Here is a 19,236-nt window from a genome sequence, read left to right as displayed (position 1 = left end):
TGTTACTTATTTTCGCGGGACTTAAATTTCGCGATTTTCAAAATATCGCGAAATTAAAGACCCGCGAAAAAAGGTTCTCGCGAAAAATAACGACGCGAACGTTAATACCCTTCTATATTATTCGTTATGACTAATCAACGTTGCTGTCAGTTTACTACATAATTATCTTGGTACAGTCGTCAAAAAAGTACTACTTTGTAACACATGAACATGTCAAACTGTTTTAAGTTCGTTTTGTTATAAATAATGCCAAGTTTTGTTCAGTTGGAAACAGTTGCTGAGGAAATTTAAAATCAGTTGTGTCAATTTTGAGACTTACTGTTTGTTCATGCAGACCAGTATTTTAACAATTTTCGCGAAATTTAGTTCCTTTAATCGTACTTTTTTGTCCAAATCGCGAAATTTAAGTCCCGCGAAATATGCCCGTACGTTCAATTTTCGCGAAATAAAGTTCCCGCGAAAATAAGTAACAATAAGGTATGGCGGATAGAGTTACGAGGGTGCACTCAGTGATCCACAAAATAACCTTTGAACAACAAAGAAAGGCATAAATTCATTCTACAAGGTGTGAAAAAATGCCATCAATGGTTTATAAGTGATTTTCTTTCAAGTTACTGTCAAACTTGAAAACGTCGGCCAGACTTCTTCAAAGGACTTAGGCCAGTTCTGCCCTATTAATCCATAGCCAATCCACCCTTCAACAATTTTTATGACTAGTACCAGTAATCACACATTTCAGCAGTGCCAGGCCACTATTAGAGAATTTCCAATTACTACCGACACTTTTATTACATTTTCAAGTAGAACTAAATCGGTGCCACTGTCCCTTCAATGTGAGGGGTTCCAGCAGCGTAAGCGACTTGGAGTATTTCTACTCCCCCCCCCCCCCCCCCCTGGATAGGCCGGGATGCTAGTCCATCGCAGGTTCACCCCAGAATTAAATCCGCCGGTACCTATTTTTTCACCTGCGTGGAGAGAAGCAATGTGAGAGTAAAGCGTCTTTCCCAAGAACACAATACAATTCCCCGGTCACCAGCGAGCTAACCACAAGACCACTAGTCATTAACCCTCTCCTGATAAGGAAGATGTGGTCAATTGAGTCTGGTGCTCCGCATGGAAACAGTTATAAACTCAGTAATAATTTAGGCTCACACACAAGACTCTATGGTTAAGTACATTTAATAGTTATTCCTTGATAACTAATGAAAGAAATACACGATTCCTTTTATATATATTTAAAAACAATTCGTTTAAATACCTGGCTATAACATAGTTATTTACCTTACGTAGCTAGTATGATGGCAGAAAACGCGAGCGAGTGGCAAGGCCGCGGGAAGAGGAATGGGCCGCGCGAGAAAACAGCCGTGTTGCTTGCGGGATTTTCTGCGTGAGTGCTTTGTTAGGCAGTGCAGCCTCTGGCGAGAGCGGCGAAGGCGCGCGGAGAATGGGAAGTAGTCAGATTTCCCGCTCACGAGAAAACACGAGCAAAGAGGGCATTTTTTATACATAGCATTTTACACAAGAAGCTCAAATTGTATTAGCACAATTGTCTTGGCCTGATCAAATATATACTAGCTGCCGGATTGTATCAAAATATTAACCCCTAATAACCACACTATATTATACTAGCCCTTAATATTTACTAACCTGACTTCGATAAAACTTGATTTGACACTCGACTATAACGTAGCATAAAATAGGATACATAGAAAAGCTTCAGTAGAATCCCGATTTCTCGAACGTTCTGATAACTCGAACCAAAACTCGTTTCCCTTGGATTTCTTCACTCAATCAAACACTGCAATTTTACGCCCGCTTTCTTGAACCAATTTTCGTTTCCCTTCAATGGAGGATCGAGAAATCAGGATTCCACAGCACTGAGGCATTGACAGTCAATATGGTTACCACATTTGGTAGCCATGTTATTGCGAGTGCTGAGACCAGCGAAGTATGGCCAAAAACAGCTTTTTTCCCCCGACCAACACAAATTTTACGCAACTTTGTAAACAAAAAATTCCACGACCTTCAATGATCGTATAAGAAACTGTCACTTCGGATTCCGAAATACAGTGGTTGACAGGTCGTGGAAGCCGTTTTCTGCGAATAAAGAATTTTGTTTTTTAATTCATTTTGATAGTCGCACCAAAATATTAATTCCTACGACTTCTTCAGCTTTAGATTTTGAAGACGTTGCATGGACCGATGCGACAGACCTGTGGCTAAAGGGGCAGACTCACGTGCAATCAACGTCGGACTTTGGGTATGTGGTACACGAAGGGGGCGAGGGGGAGGGGGGTGGTATACAGTATACAGCATTTTACGCTAAAATATAGGCATCTTGGTATTTACTTCTAGTTCTGGGTATAAAATATATCCTATGCTTTTCTAGAACTTTGGGTATTTGGGTATAACACCAGTTAAAATTGAAATTGTTAACTTAATCGTTATGACATTGTTATATTTCTGTTTGAAACATAAGACACTGCAAAACAGTCGGTTTTTTCTAAAAATTATTAAAAAATTGCTTATCGAAGCGTGCACGCAAAAGATCGAGCGTGTTTTGCTGTCTAGAAACACGATAGCACTTACAAAACTTGCTAAACTGGACAGGCTCGAAATCGATATGGGAAGTAAGAGGAGGACATCAATACTAAGGAGGCCATTTAGGCACGAGGGTGAGAAAACCAGTCAAACCGGTTTAAACTAAGGAATTTGATAGCAAGCATGACAGAGCATATTGAAGAAGGTTGGTGTAGGGATTGGAATACGTATACAGACAAATCCGGTTACACCAATACCAGTTTTACCGCTTACGCCAAGAAATTTAAATGGAAAAGAAAAAAGTTAGAGCCGATAGTGGCAATGATATAGACACAAGTTGAGGAAGGTTTAGGTATGAAGATTGGAAACAGGTAAACAAGATTGGAAACCAGCTGAACTGGTTACGCCAAGAAAGGTTTGCAGGAAAGAAAAAGTCAGAGGCGATAGCTGGTTACGATGATGAGAAACAAGTTGAGGAAGGTCTAGGTGTGAGGATTTAAAACCAGCTGAACCGGTTACGCCAAGAAATTTATATAGGAAAAGAAGTTAGAGGCGATAGTGATGATGATGATGATGAGACACTAGTAGAGGGAGCTTCAGGTACGAGAATTGGAAACCAGTTAAGCTGGTTTGGAAACCGGTTTAACCGGTTACAACAAGAAATTTAAATAGAAAAGAAAATGTAGAGGTAGAGCCCGACAGCGAGGATGATAATGACATTGATGTTAAGGAAGGTTTCGGCGTACGGATTCCGCTCCAGGGATGTGATCATGGCGAGTCGCTCATGTTGTTCATGGGCCGCTTGCTTCGCTTCTTCAGTTCCTGCTTCATAGCCACAGAACCACGAGTAGAATCGCTTTACTCTAGATTCTGGTTTATGCCCTGAAAAATAAAAATAACGTGTAAGAAGGCAGGTCACTGACATGCTCTATATAAGCTTTTAAAATATACTTGTTGTAGTCTTAAACTACGTTCATTCTTGACCTTGGACAAATTCTCCAGTCCAAGGCCAACCACGAAATCGACTAGGAGGGGGTCAAAATCCTTCAAAAGGACATCAAAAGTCAAATCAAGGAGGCCATTAACCTGCGATCGGCGTTTCTCCGGCGCCCCGCTCCTGCCCCCCGCGGCGCCGCGCGCCGCCGCCGCGCGTGCCTTGCTCCTATCCCCCCCCCCCTCCTCTCCTCCCCCCCCCCTCCCGCCCCCCGCCCCGGGCCTCCGTCCCCCCCTCCCCCTCCCCCGGCGCCCCCGCCCGCCTCTCCCGCGGTCGCCCACGGCTCGCCGCCCGGGGCCGCGGCGCGAGGCCCGCGCCCGCGCGGGGCCGCCCTCCCCGGCAGGCCCGCCCGGCCGTCGCCCGGCCCCCGCGCCGCCGGCTCCGCCGGCGCTCCCCGAGGGGCGGGGCGGGGGCCGCTGGCGGTCGCGCCCCGGCGGCAGCGGGGGGCCGGCGCGGGGACGGGGGCCCGGAGCCGGGAGGGGGCGCGTGCCGGGCGGAGGGAGAACGCCACTGGGACCATGGCGCTTAATAGGGGGCGGGCTTCCCTGTCATATACACTGTGATTTTAGTTCTATTTTTCTGTTCTCATTTTTTTTTGAGCTTTTGGGGGCCACAGGTCGTCATGGGACCCTCAAATAAGTGTATTAACAGGGGAGGCATTATAGATTAGTCGCCAACGCCCAACTCTAAATAGAGATGGGAGCTAAGAATTAGCCAGTATGCTAGGCCATCACAGGGTTACAACCCCAACCCCCAGGCTGTATTTGCCGATGTGCAAACAAAATAGATCTGCTTTTTCATCTAAGATTTATTTGCCCTAATAATAAATGGCCCAAACCATTGAATACTGAAACAGCTTGGAATTAAATTTACAACAATAATCAGTGTTCACTCACGGAATGAATGACTCTTGGGTCTTGTATCCACAGCTGGAGTCGTTTCAGTTGCGTCTTTCTCGTGAACGTCCCCTGCTTCTTCGTCTTCTTCCTTCTTTTCTTCTTCTCCTTTCTCTTCATCTTCTCTTCTGGAATCTCTTGCATCTCAATCTCCTCGTCCCTCGCCTCTTCCATGACATCAGTGTCTGATGGTTTCTCGTGCAGAGTCCACCAAGTCAAACGAGCTACCTGTGTGAATACAATCAGGAGTCAGTTAAAGAGAACCTCCACTCTTATGATAAGTTGACGTTGAATTGTTTGAAATAATGTCTAAATTCCAATTTTACGGGAAAAGGGAGAAATAACAATTAATTGTTATACTGTAATAAAATGGAAAAATTATGGCTTTTAGATTTCCCGCGCGCCGCCATTTTAGATTTTTTGACGTGTAATGGTTGCTCAATTGTTTTACACAAAAGATCCTCTGCTTCCAAACGAAAGCGGCAACCACTACACGTAATAAAATCCAAAATGGTGGCACGCGGGAAATTTAAAAGCGAAAATCGTTGCCTTTTTTTGTCACTATTACAGTCAACTCTCTCTAAAACGGACACCTTCGGGTCCGGCTCCAGCTGTCCGTCTTAAAGAGGTGTCCGTCTTATATGGAGTTTAGTTACAAGAGAAGTTAAGCATGACGTTTACGGCAAACGGCAAAAATAATTCTGATTTTGCTCACTTTTTCTTTAGCCGGTCGAAAAATAGGAAAAAAATCCCTTAATCACAGTAAATGCAAACAATTTCCCTAAATTGTACAAACGGCTAAAATCAGACGCCAAAAGTTCGATTTTTGCCGTTTGCCGTTGGCCGTAAACGTCATGCTTAACCTCTCTACAGCAAAATGACTGAAAAACGGCAGAGATGGGACAAACACCAGGTGTCCGTTTTATGGAGGCGTCCGTCTTATAGGTGTCTGTTTAGAGATAGTTGACTGTTCCAGGGGCAAGCGCGGGAAAACGAGCAAACTGTGGCAAACGCGGGAGAACATGCAGCCGGCGGTAAGAGCGGGAAAACTTCAACCACCATCGCTATGAAGACCAAGTCAAAGGAATCGGTTCACAAAGTTTTAGACTATATTCCTGTCTTATATGAAATTATAGGAACACTCAGATATGTTATAAAAGGAAATAAAAACGCTATCCCAATTTTGCAGCCTTTAAACCGGCCAAAAATACAGGAATTTCTCAAAACAGCGTGTTGTTTCATCTATTTTCAAGAGTCAACATCGGTTTTTTAAAGAAACTTCACCAGACAACAGAAGACAATGGCAGCCATTTTTTGAAATATTTCTACAGGGACGGTTCTTTTAAAAATCCATTTCCACAGCAAGAAACAAAAACAAAAAATGCAAAAAAGAATTCACAGTTACACGTTTTACTTACATTTCCCTCCTTCTCTGGTTCTGTAAACAAGCTGATAACAACAATGGTGATAAATGTGATCCAGAAGAGAATCAGAGCAAAGTACATGTAATGGACCTTGGCTATGATGGACGGGCGCGTGTCAGGCTCGCCACACCGGGGCTCCAGGTGAGTGAAGTCCAGGATCATGCGTATTGCACCCACAATGAACCCTACAATCATACCCCAGAAGGCACCCTGAAATACACAGCAAAACATTAAATTTAACAAGGGAAATGTTGAACAGAAACGAACACAATAAAGAAGGCTAAGTAGCTACTGCTGTTGCCACACAACACAACAGTTAACCTTTTGAGACACAACCCTTAAAAGATGCGGTAGGGGGTGGGGTGGCAAATCGCGACTTGACGGTTATTTCAAGTTGTCCGATTCATGATATTTCACGCAAAAGTGGGTAACGGTCACATATCACAGTTCACAGCACGTACAAAACTTCCTTTTTGTCTCACGGTTAATTATAAAGCAGATCACTTTTCACGATGGAAAAAGTTGTCAAACCAAAGCTCACGAAAACACTTTTTGACACCCGCCACCCCTTGATAAACTGGTGAAGAAGCACGACTGATGTGGGAAAGGAGCTCTTTTTTTGTTTATCCTTTCTTGTCGCCTATTGTACTTCTTGTTTACGTTTATAGCCAGTAAAACTAGTTAGAGTGAGGTAGGATTTGCAGAGTCTGACACTAGTCTCTCACTCACTCACTGCCCATTGTGACCACTGGCACATAGTGCAGCACTTACTAGTGATTGACTGTAATGCTTCTTTCCCCGTGTAAGAGAGATAAGAAAGCGTTGCAACAAACCTTTTCAGTTGCCTTGGTCCAAAGTATAGCAATGAGATAAAGGGCTGCAATTGGTGGGGAGAAATATGCACTGACAGCTTGGATGTAGAGGAAAAGCTGCCCTCCCTGTACATTCTGCACAACTGGAATCCACAGGATACCAATTCCTGTCATTATGGCAACCATGATCCTACAAAACCAAAAATATCCCATGAGTCATCAAATAGTGAAGGAAAAGCACAGAAAAATAAATACAAAGGGTGGGAAACAAAATTTTAGCCAATTTCAGCACTGACCAACTGGTCAGAGAATGAACTGAAATATCACGATGAACCCGGGGGGGGGGGGGGGGCCCTCCCATACATGAGCTATATAGGTATGTGCCGCTGTGAAGGGTATGGTTTTCAAGTAGTTTAGTCTGGGATAGGGTATAGAAATCAGAGAGTTTTGGTCTAGAAAAGGGTAGCATTTGCCGGGAAACCGATCGACGGTATGACGAATATAGTCCAGAAACTCGGAAGAGAAAGAGGCTTTCCTAAACGTAAATAAAATCATCGCGGCATCGTTGTTCACAGATGGTTTTCCATTAAAACACTGATAATGATACAGTTCTAACAAAATGCAAGTCTGGGATAGGGTAGGGATTTTCAGTGTCTAGTCTAGTATAGGGTTGCAAAAATCAGCTGAACATGGTCTGGTATAGGGTAAGGGCTTCAAATTCCCAGCGGCACACCCCCACCCAAAAATATACCGGGTGCCCCCCCCCCCCCCCCCGGGACGATGAAATACTCAAAAGAAACACAGAAAAGCCAAAAAGGGGCTTAGATGGGCAAGATTTGATAAGATTAAAATGGATTGCATTTGGTAACAATTTGTATGAAGGTGTCATTTGTAATGCTTAGAAATTAACCTCGTTTGTAATGTGGCCATGATTTTACCAATTAAAGACTGCTGCTATGTCAATTTGAAGTTTAGAGCTCATAATTAACGAAAAAAAATATAATTTCCGAAAACACTGTGACCTACAGCCACTTGCCTTCCCACTATCATGAGTTCCCTGACTGAAGCCTTTGTTCTAAATCTTCCATACACATCAATGGTGAACAGAGTGCTGGCACTGTTAAAGATTGACGTCAAGTCACTCATCAGTGCCGCCATCATAACAGCCATCATCAATCCTCTGAGACCTGAAGAAAGTGATCAACATCTAATATCTCAAAACAAAATCAATACATTGTCAAACAAACAAGTAGTGAGAATTATAAAATGCATCAATTCAAGTGCAAAACAATGAATAAATCGTTGTTCAGGACTCGAAAAATAAATAATGTTTATAACTACATTAACAGTGGAAATCAAAATTATTCGTAGCTGTTTACAATTCATGTTCTCCAGATCCAGATAAAGCAGGAATTTAGAAAACAAAAAAAATTGCTTTTGAGGAAGAAGGAGAACCAGGGAGGGAGAAAACCCTTAGAGCAGGTTGAAGGAACCAACAACAAACTCAACCCATATACCCATAAGCAGAGTACACTTACCAAACCTACCTCTCCCCCCCCCCCCCCCCCCCCCCCCAAACACCTCATAGGCTAGACCAGTGTGTGTACCTCTTGGAATAATTATTACACATTTGACTCCTAATTTGTAAATCAAGCAGTAAAGGTCATGGCTTACCTGTCGGCATGAGTTTGAGAACAAGCTCTGGATATGCAATGTTAGTGCAAGCAACTTCACTGCCACAAATTTCCATGCACTTCTCTGGAACACTACAAGCAACTCGGTCTGAAATATATAATATACCGGTAAATAAGAGAAATTAGCCAAGAGTGGATTTTCAGGACTGCTTGTTAACATATCTGTTTTAACATGAACTACAAATCAATCCAAACATCATTTAGATGGGGTAATTTAAGCTGCTTTTTGGGGGAAAAAAAATCTGCAAAAAAGCAAACACCATCAAACTTGTACTTCATCAGCTGATTATTCAAATAACTATTCACTCAAAAAATATTGGAACTTGGCATCTCTTATTGGTGGTCATTAGGATACTTGCTAGGTAGGGCAGTTATCACATAAGTATTAAAATAAATTTGCATAATTTGCTTTAGTTTTGATTGGTTTAAAAATCTTGTGTCACTTTCTCATCTAATCAGAAGAAAAACCAAAACCCATCGTGACTCAATCACATGTCTGAGTTTTCGCACTGTTCACACCTGCTACATATTGTGTTTATTTGGAGGATTGATTGGTTCAATGGATTGTTTGATCTCCATCTTTAATTTCAATTGTTAATTGGCCAAAGTTTAGTTTTAGTTTTATGACACACACTGTTATGACAATATTGATTTTGGTTGGATTCACAATAAGACATCTTGAAGAGAAAAGGCTAATTAAGGGAGATTCCTCCTTCATGTATGATAAAAAACAAGCTTACTACTCATCAGTTGAGTGTTCAACAGATTTATAATATAAAGGGGATTCCCCTGTCCCTCCCCTCCCCTCCTTTACCTGGTGACAGCACTCTACTGATCATTCCCGGCATGACCAGGGTGAAGAGAGGTAAGATCTTAATGTAGCCGGCCAACAGGCAGCCTCCCTGAGCATGAGACAGACTTTTGGCAGCAAGAGCTCTCTGAACGATAACCTTGCATGACAAAAAACAAACAACTAAATACTGCAGTACAAGGCTGTATGGTCAAATTACACATTCTATGTCAGACATGGTTTATACCTGAATTTGGGTTTACACAATGCTAAGGATATCATGGATGTTATGCGTTTATCGGCAGTGTAGAAGGGAGGAAAGGAAAAAAGAAGAGGGGGGGGGGGGGGAATCCCTTACATAAGCTATATAGGTAAGTGTGGCACCAAAGGGTATGTTTTTTTTAGCCATTTTGGTCTGAAGTAGGGTATAGATTTTGACCATTTTGGTTGTCAGCATTTAGGTTAATAGGGAATAAGGTACCGGTATTGATTTGGGGGTGTCAATTCTGGAGAAGGGTAAGGTTTCAGGAAGTGTACTACACACCCCCACAAAAGTTTCCTGAATGGATTGTTTCAAAAAGGTGGTGGCCACAAGGTCTCCTGCACTCTGACAAAAGACATTTTTTCGCCATTTATGACACTAAATATAGTGGCATGGTTCCAATAAGGTAGAACCACAGTCTTTTTCTCAGGTGGCATTAACGTTTATGTTGAAACCAAAAATTATCCCAGTCTATATTAGGGGAGTAGAATGGTCCTTGAAATATACCCAAAATAAGTCTCTGCAAATTTTAGGGGAGTCTTGAAATCTCGGCTTCGTAAACTGATGTCTCAGAATCTTGAGCTCGCAAAAAATGAAACTTATCTAGGAATCTCGAATTTTGCAATTTGAGTTGCAGAATCTTGGAAGCCAAGCGAAAATTTAATCTGATGAACTGTCATAAAACAACAGCAAAAACAAAGAAAAATCACGATATAATGCTCTATACTACTCGTTAATTTGCCGTTCTGATTAATCTAGAAATAATTTTTAGTAGGATGAATAGAGAAGACATGTACAGAGAGCTACAGAGTGCTGTAAAAGTCTCACGCTTGGATTTTTAAATCGCGGCATCTCGGTCTCGGATTTTAAACAAGGGTACGTCTCGGCAAGTCTCAGATTTTACCATTCTACACCCTTATAGTGCTTATTATTGCTGCACATAAATTTCACAACATTAGAGTATAATACAAACCTGGTCAGCACACCAATACCAAATTGAGGCGATTGTTTGTCCAAAAATGAAACCTGCCCAAGGCATGTCAGAATTGATAGGATCTCGTAACATGACAAACGAGTCATCTCTTGGACGGCCACAACTGCTGTTAGAGTAAAGTGTGTCATTAGACACTGCCATCATGTACTTCTGCTGTAGTCCCTCGTAACCACCAACTTCTGAAAACCCTGCAGTTAAAGCAACAATAAATAGTCAACCCTGTTAAAAATTCACATCACAGGGGACCAGAGAACGTGTCCATTTTAACAAGGTGTCAACCATTAAGTGAACAGGTGACGCTGAGGACAATTGCCTAGTGAAAAATGAATTTTCAAGAATCTCGCGATCATCTAGATGTATTCAGTGAATCTATTGGTTTTAAACTAGCTTCAGCTGAATATATAAAGAGGGCCCTAATTCTCACGTACATTAAAGTAAACAAAACAATTTGGCTTTTTACAGTTGTTCTTCAGCTACAACTTTGTCATAAAATCTAAATGTTAGTACCCTTAAACCTGACAGTTGAATGTGTAAAACTGTGAGAGTGAGTACATGTATATGAAACTATCACTCAGACTTTTATTGCATTCGACAAAGAAGATTGCATACTAATTTGTTGTTTGTCCGAAAGCAGTCCCGCAGGTATCGCCGATACTGTCCCATTTCAGCTTTTGGTGCCATCTTGGACTGGCTAAGACATGGCCTCAATTTCATGCAAAACAATTAAGATGGTGTGGATCCTTCGATCACAGTAACATTTTGTGCTCGAAAAAATTTGTGAAAATTTTGTGTTTGAAGTTTAATGCCAAAAATGTCATGAAAATAATTCAGGGATATCATCCAGGGACTTTGAGTTTTAGTCAGCCATAAAACAGTGTAAGACATATTTAAATTTATCCTGTACAAATTCACTCAATTATATCATGACAATTTGTTTTGGTTTGTCACACAATCTTTCCTCCTAGAAGTTGCATTATCCTCTTTGCCACTTGTGAGGGCCTTTTGCCTCTGCCTGGTTTTCTTTCTCGAAATCCCCAGTGTTTCTATCTTGGGTGGAATGCACTCCCCTAATCTCTGATTACTTCTAGTATTGTAGCATATGCTAAACAAAATTACCAATTCCCATGACTGTCAGCGATCCTATAACCATTAGAAAGGTGCAGAGTGTGTCTGTGTAGATCACTGCTGTAAGTCCACCTGTTGAGATATATAGCAGAATAAAAAGCTGGGTACAAACCTAGTGGCCCATCAGGCATGATGGCTAGGAGTATTTCTACCCCCCCCCCCTGGATGGGATGCTGGTCCATCCCAGGGTTAACCCCAGCATTAAATTTGCTGGCGCCCATTTACACCTGGGTGAAGAGATCGGGCTAGAATTGCTACGAAGTGAACACAACACTGACAGTGCCCCAGCCAGGGCTCGAAGCTGGACCATTGGATGTAGAGTCTGAGCACACTAAGCATTAGGCCACCACACATCCCATAATGGCAGAAAAAGATGAGATAATAACTAACTTATCAACCTGCAGAAGGGTTGGGTGTTTCTAAGGACCTGTATAAAAGCTAGTTCCTATTAAGCAAAAGAAAAATCCATCTTTCCTAGCCATCATATTAGGACTGGAAGGGTGATGGAAGAGTGATGTATTTTTATTCAGTGATAGGGTAAGGTCTTCTATCTGTCCTTTCTAACTTTCCAGGAGTATTTTGCTTTGTGTTCTTCACAGCGATTTCTTGTTAACTTGACCTCTGTTCATTTCACATTTATTCCTGTAGTTAGTTCCCAGTCTAATTTAGTTGTATTGATTGGTCAATCACAGCACAACAGAAAAACAGACTAAAAGATACCACCGCCTGACGGCTTAAACAATGCCGTCACAGCACCATTGTTTAAAACAAACAAATCTAAGACAGAGTACAACATAACCTTACCAGTAATTGTACAGAGACATGTCATTCCGAGCATCAACAAAATTGCTAAATACAGATTCCATCCAAGAGCTAAACGAATAAACAAGGCTCCAGAAAATAGGTTAACCTGAAATAAATTGACAAAAAAACAGAACAAAACCACAATCAGTCTGAGCAACAACAGTCAACAAACCAAACATCGACCCTTTGAGCTCAAATCCATCTTGCCTTCCCACTAAGACACTGAAGCTCAAAATGTGAAAATTATTTATAAACACCACGTTTGAGGATTAAAGTTTGCATTAGGCGCTACCCCCTAATAAAGGCCCGTGTAACAACAAGGACCGTTTTATTTTGCCAAATTAAATAGTAATCCCCCCCCCCCTAAGAATCACCTCAATAACCAACCATTTCAGACTCGGACACTGAAGTGACCAACAATGCCAACTTGCACTGGTTGAACCCAATGACAATAAAGACATCGATATTGAACTATGAACGACATTCTAGGCTTTACATTAGCACAGATTACATTCCTCTCCTGCTCACAAACTTTGTTTTCTACCTTACTCCATGAGCAAACTACGAGTCTTATTTATTTTGTTGAGGTTGTTACAGTTAATAAAAGTGAAATAAACACCTCTCTAATAAATGCCTCGTGTCTATTTAATGCCCCCACCCTAGGACCCCTGAAATTTAATAGATGCCCCAGGCGTTTATTCGATCATAAGCAAGACAAGGCCTGGGGGTAAATTTGAGTATCTGGCATTATCATGCTTAAGGATTACTAGCCATATGTTATGAATGGAGAATGATAATTATTCATAACAAATTTAAACTTACAGATATTTTAGTGAAAATGTACAGCAGAAGGGAGACAACCGAAAGCCACATTCTCAGTCTTTTGCCACCAAAGCGACGGCAAATGTATTCTGGTAAAGTGCAGATCTATTGAGAAAAAAAAAAATTTTTTAAATATTGAACAAATAATTAAAGATGTTTTTAAAAGAAAATATAACAGCACACAAATTACATCAGTTTGACAATTTTTTTTCATTGCCCTGTAACATGGGTTTGGGGAAGCAGCTCTCACTAGTCTCAATAGGTTTCACATGGATAACACACTACCCTAGCTTCGACAGAACAATAAAACAAACAACTACAGCAACAATGCCCCTAGCTCCAAAAACAAAAACAACTGCTATATTTGATGGCCAGTAGAATTACAGGCTTATGAGTGCAACCCGGGAGGGGGGTACTCAAAAAAGTTTTATCGGGAGGCTCCGCCCCAAGTTCAACCCCTTACCCTTTTATATACTATTTTTGACAGAAATTGTACCCCTTTCGTATACCTACAAAAAGGACCCCTTTCATATACCTAAGAGACATGGCGCTACTTAAAATAGGACGTTTTCTTGTCATTTTTATGTAGCGCTTACATTACGGATCAGCGCCCATTGAAACGTGTCGCCCGGGAAAAGTGGGGTACCCATGACGTTTTGCAGGCACCAAGCCTTGGAAACGAGACTGCAAAAGCTGCCGACAGTTTCGGTTTCTTTAGATCCTGAAGTGACAAATTCCCAAAAGGGAGTTGAACGCTATGCCCCTGAGTCCTTTAGAGGACAATGCCAATTGTTTGGAAGTGTCGGCAAGCTCTTTTTATCGAACAGTTTATGCAAAACCTCGTAAGTAATATTTCACAACCAAAATTCAAAGCGCCGTACACATCGTGCGAACTTTGGCAATCCAGTTTGTTTTCAGCAACTTTCCAAGTCAATCTTGTTGTTTAAAGCTCGGATTTCTGTGAAGAAGGCAGGTTTTTATGTCAACAAGTGAAAGCGGTTCTTAACCGAATGAAATTTGCCACGTGATACGCAGGTCAAATTTTAACACGAGTTCTGCATAAAGTTGTTTATATTTTAGCGGCCGATTACACGTGAATATCAAGAACGCACATTCCAAGTTTTGTTTGAGGTTTGCTCGCCAAAAGCCATGAAAATATCTTTGTTGTAGCGAAAATTTCGACGAGAATTATTGTTAAGTTTAAAGCGTAACACTTTGGAAAGAAGGCAACCGAATATTTCGCGGCTCTCGCCGCTTCGGCACGCGTTGTAAACAATTTGCCGCTTTAACTTGCTGCATGTGTTATTTACTTTCATTTTATTGAGAAACCTTATTTAAACCGATTAGAAATCATTTTCACAAGAAAGATAACAACTGTTTAGAGAAAGGGCAATCGACAGAGTGAAAATTTCACCGAGCAAAGAAGTAAACAACAAATTTCTAATCGCTAAACTGTCTAGTAGTGGCGACTGACAATTACGTTTGCCTCCCGGGACTAACCACAAATTACCGTCTATTATTTCCGCCGTCTTAGCAAAAACAATGGTTGAGAAATCGACCTACACAGGGGATTACTTGATTGACAATACGTTACACATGCTCTGTGTTTAATTTTAAGCTTATTTGCATTTTCCCGTGCGACGCTTTTCAATGGGTGCGTTTCCGTAATGTAATAAATTAAAATAATACAGCCATAAATTGCGTCTGTTCGAAATATTTTAATTAAAGGCCCTTTTAGATAGCCAAATGACAGATTTCCATACCCTTTCATATACTTAAACTCATGAAATCCCTACCCTTTTACATACCTGAAGCCTGAAAAAGGTACCCCTTTCGGGCGGAGCCTCCCCGTATAGGCCATTATAGGAAGTACCCCCTCCCCCCGGGGCTTCTACACTACTGGTAACATGTTTGTTTGTCTTTAAGTTTACAAACATATCTCTTTTTGCACGACAAATTCTTCCCCTGGCCAAAAAATGTTACAGATTTTTAAGAAAATGACCTTAGTCTTGCCAAGCAAAGGACTTTCCACTACAAAAACATTTGGTTCTTATCATATTATTATATTTTATTAATTAAGCCTTGTGTAAAAATCAAAAATAATAATGATAATAATACAGTAATAATAATAATAATAATAATAATAATAATAATAATAATAATAATAATAATAAAATTATTTAAAGAAAGAAAATCTTAATTAAAAGAGACAACATACAATCATGTGTCTTAACATAAAAATACACCAATCATTAAAAGATCACTTTAATCAGTCTGTGTACAGTTATGTACTTTTGGGAAGGCATGCTCATGCAAAGAGAAGAGGCAACCCTCTAAGTTAAGACCATTTTAGTTGCCATTGCAACTATAATTTTGGAGCTGGTGACTAAATTGGAACCAAAGACCTCAGCCTGGCAACTGAAATTGAGAAGAAGGTTGAAAGGGTGAGCTTAATTTAGCGACTAAAAGTTTTCACTGGCGACCAAACTTGAGCAGGCGGTGGCCAAATGGCCACTAAGGAAAAAATTAACTTGGAGGGCTGAGAAGGCTTCCTCTTTTGGGTGAGGTTATAGGCTATGCTAGCAGACCTACAAGATTTAACTCATTTATTTGAAGTAGTAAATGCTAATGAAAGGTTTTTATTAACTTTACAACCTCTTATCACTTATCACTTATAGTAGAAAATTGCTATAACAATAAATATATTATTTCCTTACCCCACCAGCAATATAGACAGGTAGAAACACCCAACCAAGCAACTGCAGCAGAATTATTGCCTGGAAAGAGAAGAAATCTTAATCAGTGAATGGAACTCAGCAAACAGTATGGTCAAAAACAGTTTTCAAGACTAAATAATCTTTTCTTGCCAAAGGATATTCTTGGATAAATATCGTGGGAAGGTTTTCCATTAGATGAAGTCCTCCCCAATATAGCATATATCCATTGCAGAGTTTATAAATTTCACTATTCAAAAGAAATGGCGTGATCATTCAAAAAGTTACTGTGGGGAGTAGCATCCTATCCAGAGGAACTATAACAGCACTACTCCCAGTGTGGGACGGGGGGGGGGGGGGGGGTTAATAGGTTTGCAGATCTATGGATTTGGCCTAAACAGCTCAGGCATACATATTGCAAACTGTTGTGATTAATCAAGCAGATTCACAGATTTTAAAAATATGGTGGCTCGCAGAACAGCAAAGGATTTTGTCCTGTTTTACAGACTCTGCCTATCCTGAAATTTGATTCATGGTTTCTTGATCCTTATATTAAATGATTAGTTTACTTCGATGTCTTTCATAATTCTGAACCTTTACTCTAGTATAAACAAGTAATGGTATGAAACTTCTAATAAAAAATCTACCGGTAGGATGCAGACATTTACTAACCATCAAAATGGGACAATTTAGTAAATAATTTTGCTAAATTCAATATTTACATTGAATTCAAATGCTCCAACTCCAATCCCACCAGCAGCTCCTGATCCAGCCAAACCAATAAAGTGTTCACTGCCGATGTTACTTGCAAACAGCGATGCACCAACCTGCGCCAAACGTCATAATTATTATAATAAACTATGTAGTTATTGTAGCAAAAATTTTGTCATGCAACCAGTTCATTAGTACTACAGATTAAGTGTTACTGGAGTTGGTGTTTGACAAATAACAGTCGGTCATCAGACATTAGCAGACCAAAATTTGCTCATGTCGCATGAAATCCCTGATTTTCAGTACCCAAGTGTGGTCGGACATGATGTCCGGATAATTTTTTGAGGGTAAATCATTTTACGGTAATAATGTATCAAATTCAACCTTTTGTTTTTGGTGATGTCCGACCAAAACTTTGTTTTGTCCGACCAAGATTATGTCTTAGTAAGACATATGTCCTTTCAAGTGAAAAAAATTATTTGCAGCCCTGACAAAGAAACACGGGTTATAAATCAGGGCCTGAAAAAAGTGTTGGTCATCTGGTCATCCGGGATAATTACATTTACTTGCCAGGCAGGTAACTTTTCATTTTCACTTGCTTGATGGGCAAGGGACCTGGCAAGTCGTCTGCCCACTAAATTGTAACAAAAAAGTAAACTAAGGCAAGTATGCAACTTCCCAGGAGGGCAAAATTTGATAGCTGCTTGACTGAAGGGCAAGCTGGAATTCAAGTCTTTTTCGAGACCTGAATTGATGTTTAGAATTCATGAAAGAAAAGCCAAATCAGCAGTAGCTGGTTTGCCCCGCGCACCTGCCAAGATAAAATTTTATTTAAGAAGATTTTTGATAATGAAGCTCCTTTATGGCTTCTGGCTAAAATTGATCCGGTTCATGGGAGATGAGCGCTTAATATCTAACTACCCAATCTCTGCACACCTAGGTTGTTAGCAATAGACGTTTGAGTGTCGCTTTTGTTTTACATGAAATTGTCTTAAATCTTTCCTTTTATTTCATTGCATTGGTAATCGAACACCAAGAAATATCCAAGAAATGTTATTTCGAAAGATTCTTAATCTCACTGTTTTTTAATAACATTTTTTGGTTCTTTACACAAAAATTCAAGCTAAAACGCTTAATACTATTCATGACCTCATTCTTTTTGCTTGTTCATGGACCTCAACAGTACCACATGCCCAGTCCATAAATAAGCAAAAAACTTGGCCAGTATTCAGCCATCTTGAATGCTTGCTTGGCAAACAACCCACACCTACTTGACAACACAATGTCACTTACTGGAAGCCATGTCATAAATCTACCAGCCAAGAAATAACCACTGACAGTACCACGGTTGGACTTGTACATGGCCTGCAAGGAATTAATATATTAAACGTGAAACTTAAAGTTACCTTCATGGCACAGGGCTGTAGGCAGGGGGGTGCGATGGGTGCGTCTGCACCCACCTACGGGCCACAATGGTCCGTCTAATCAGGGAGTGAGGGTTAAAATTACTCTCAGAATGCAGAAAAGGTGGACTTAAACAACTTGATTTTTCAAAAATTCCCGGGGGAGAATAACCCCCGGACCCCCGAGATGCTCACACCTTTGTCACTTGCACCCACCCATGCATGATCCTGCCTACGGCCCTGTGGTATAAATGGTAATACAGTCGCATGATTGAGTTCATGTTCAGTTGGACTTTTGAAATGTTATCTTTTATTTGGAAAAACTTGATATTGCAAAAATATTATCTCTCAGATGTTACAAAACATAAACACTGGGACATAACAGATTATCAGTGGCTTAATTATCCAATTTATTAGTAACACGACAAAACAGGATTTTTGTGTCACGCAATACTTACAGAATGTGATAAATGTAGATTCCTTTCATATTTTATCCTTGCATGATCAGACTAATGAGATGAAATTTTATCCACTTTGCGACAGTACGCTTAATTTTTATTGTTTAGAGCGTTTGTTATTAACTTCTCATGCAAAGAATTAACACGAACAGCTTTCGCATCTAATTATTGAGGGCTGGGTATGAGTTGTTCTTTTGTTTATAGGATTGTTTTGGGCGTTTGTACAATATCCATCATGCGCGCTTAAATTCAGGGCTAATTTGGTCCAGTGCAATAACTTTAGTACATTGCAGTATTAATTTATTGTTATTAGCATTCATCGGATCGCTTTGTGCAATTAAAAACAGCGTAAACACACGCTTTATTCATGCATTAGGACTGTTTTTTGTGCGAACATTATAGCACAAAGAAACTCTCTGCGCACACCGAGCTACAACGAAATCTCGCAGCTAACTACTTTAAAAATGCATAGTTTTCTTCACTGAAAAGGTGAATGATATTAAAATGCAAACCTTAAGTTTTAAGAAGAGATAATTAGGCCGATTGTTGGTGCAAGAAAACAGCTGCGATCGAAGATCTAATCACCTACATGAATCACGACTGTTCTAAACGTATTTTGATATACTTACGTAAAGTCCCACTCCAAGAATAATAAAGAAATACAGCACGACTATGACAATATCCCAAGCTTCCAGCCCAGGGGGTTTATAGTGAGCTTCTGCCATTTTGATCACGGCTGTCCGCCAAAACAACGAAAGCGTGTCGATTTGGGCTGCTTGGCTCTGGTCACAG

General features: G+C 40.5%; 1 protein-coding gene across 1 annotated transcript; it reads right to left on the bottom strand.

The window, feature by feature from the left end:
• Window positions 1-1,163: 1,163 nt before the first annotated feature.
• On the bottom strand, window positions 1,164-19,230 carry LOC144661775 (sodium/glucose cotransporter 1-like). The gene is given in 16 exon segments (XM_078522602.1): window positions 1,164-3,423; window positions 4,444-4,555; window positions 4,558-4,659; window positions 5,850-6,065; window positions 6,689-6,857; window positions 7,704-7,854; window positions 8,342-8,449; window positions 9,176-9,311; window positions 10,387-10,595; window positions 11,524-11,604; window positions 12,337-12,442; window positions 13,159-13,263; window positions 15,876-15,935; window positions 16,595-16,699; window positions 17,877-17,948; window positions 19,074-19,230. Coding segments are annotated over 16 exon segments (2,046 nt in total). The 5' UTR covers window positions 19,170-19,230; the 3' UTR covers window positions 1,164-3,205.
• Between the last annotated feature and the right edge of the window lie 6 nt (window positions 19,231-19,236).

This window comes from Oculina patagonica, chromosome 7 (assembly GCF_052425735.1).
Source record: "Oculina patagonica isolate OP01 chromosome 7, crgOcupat, whole genome shotgun sequence".
In the NCBI taxonomy this organism is placed as follows: domain Eukaryota; kingdom Metazoa; phylum Cnidaria; class Anthozoa; order Scleractinia; family Oculinidae; genus Oculina; species Oculina patagonica.
This window is presented reverse-complemented; position numbering and strand designations above follow the sequence as displayed.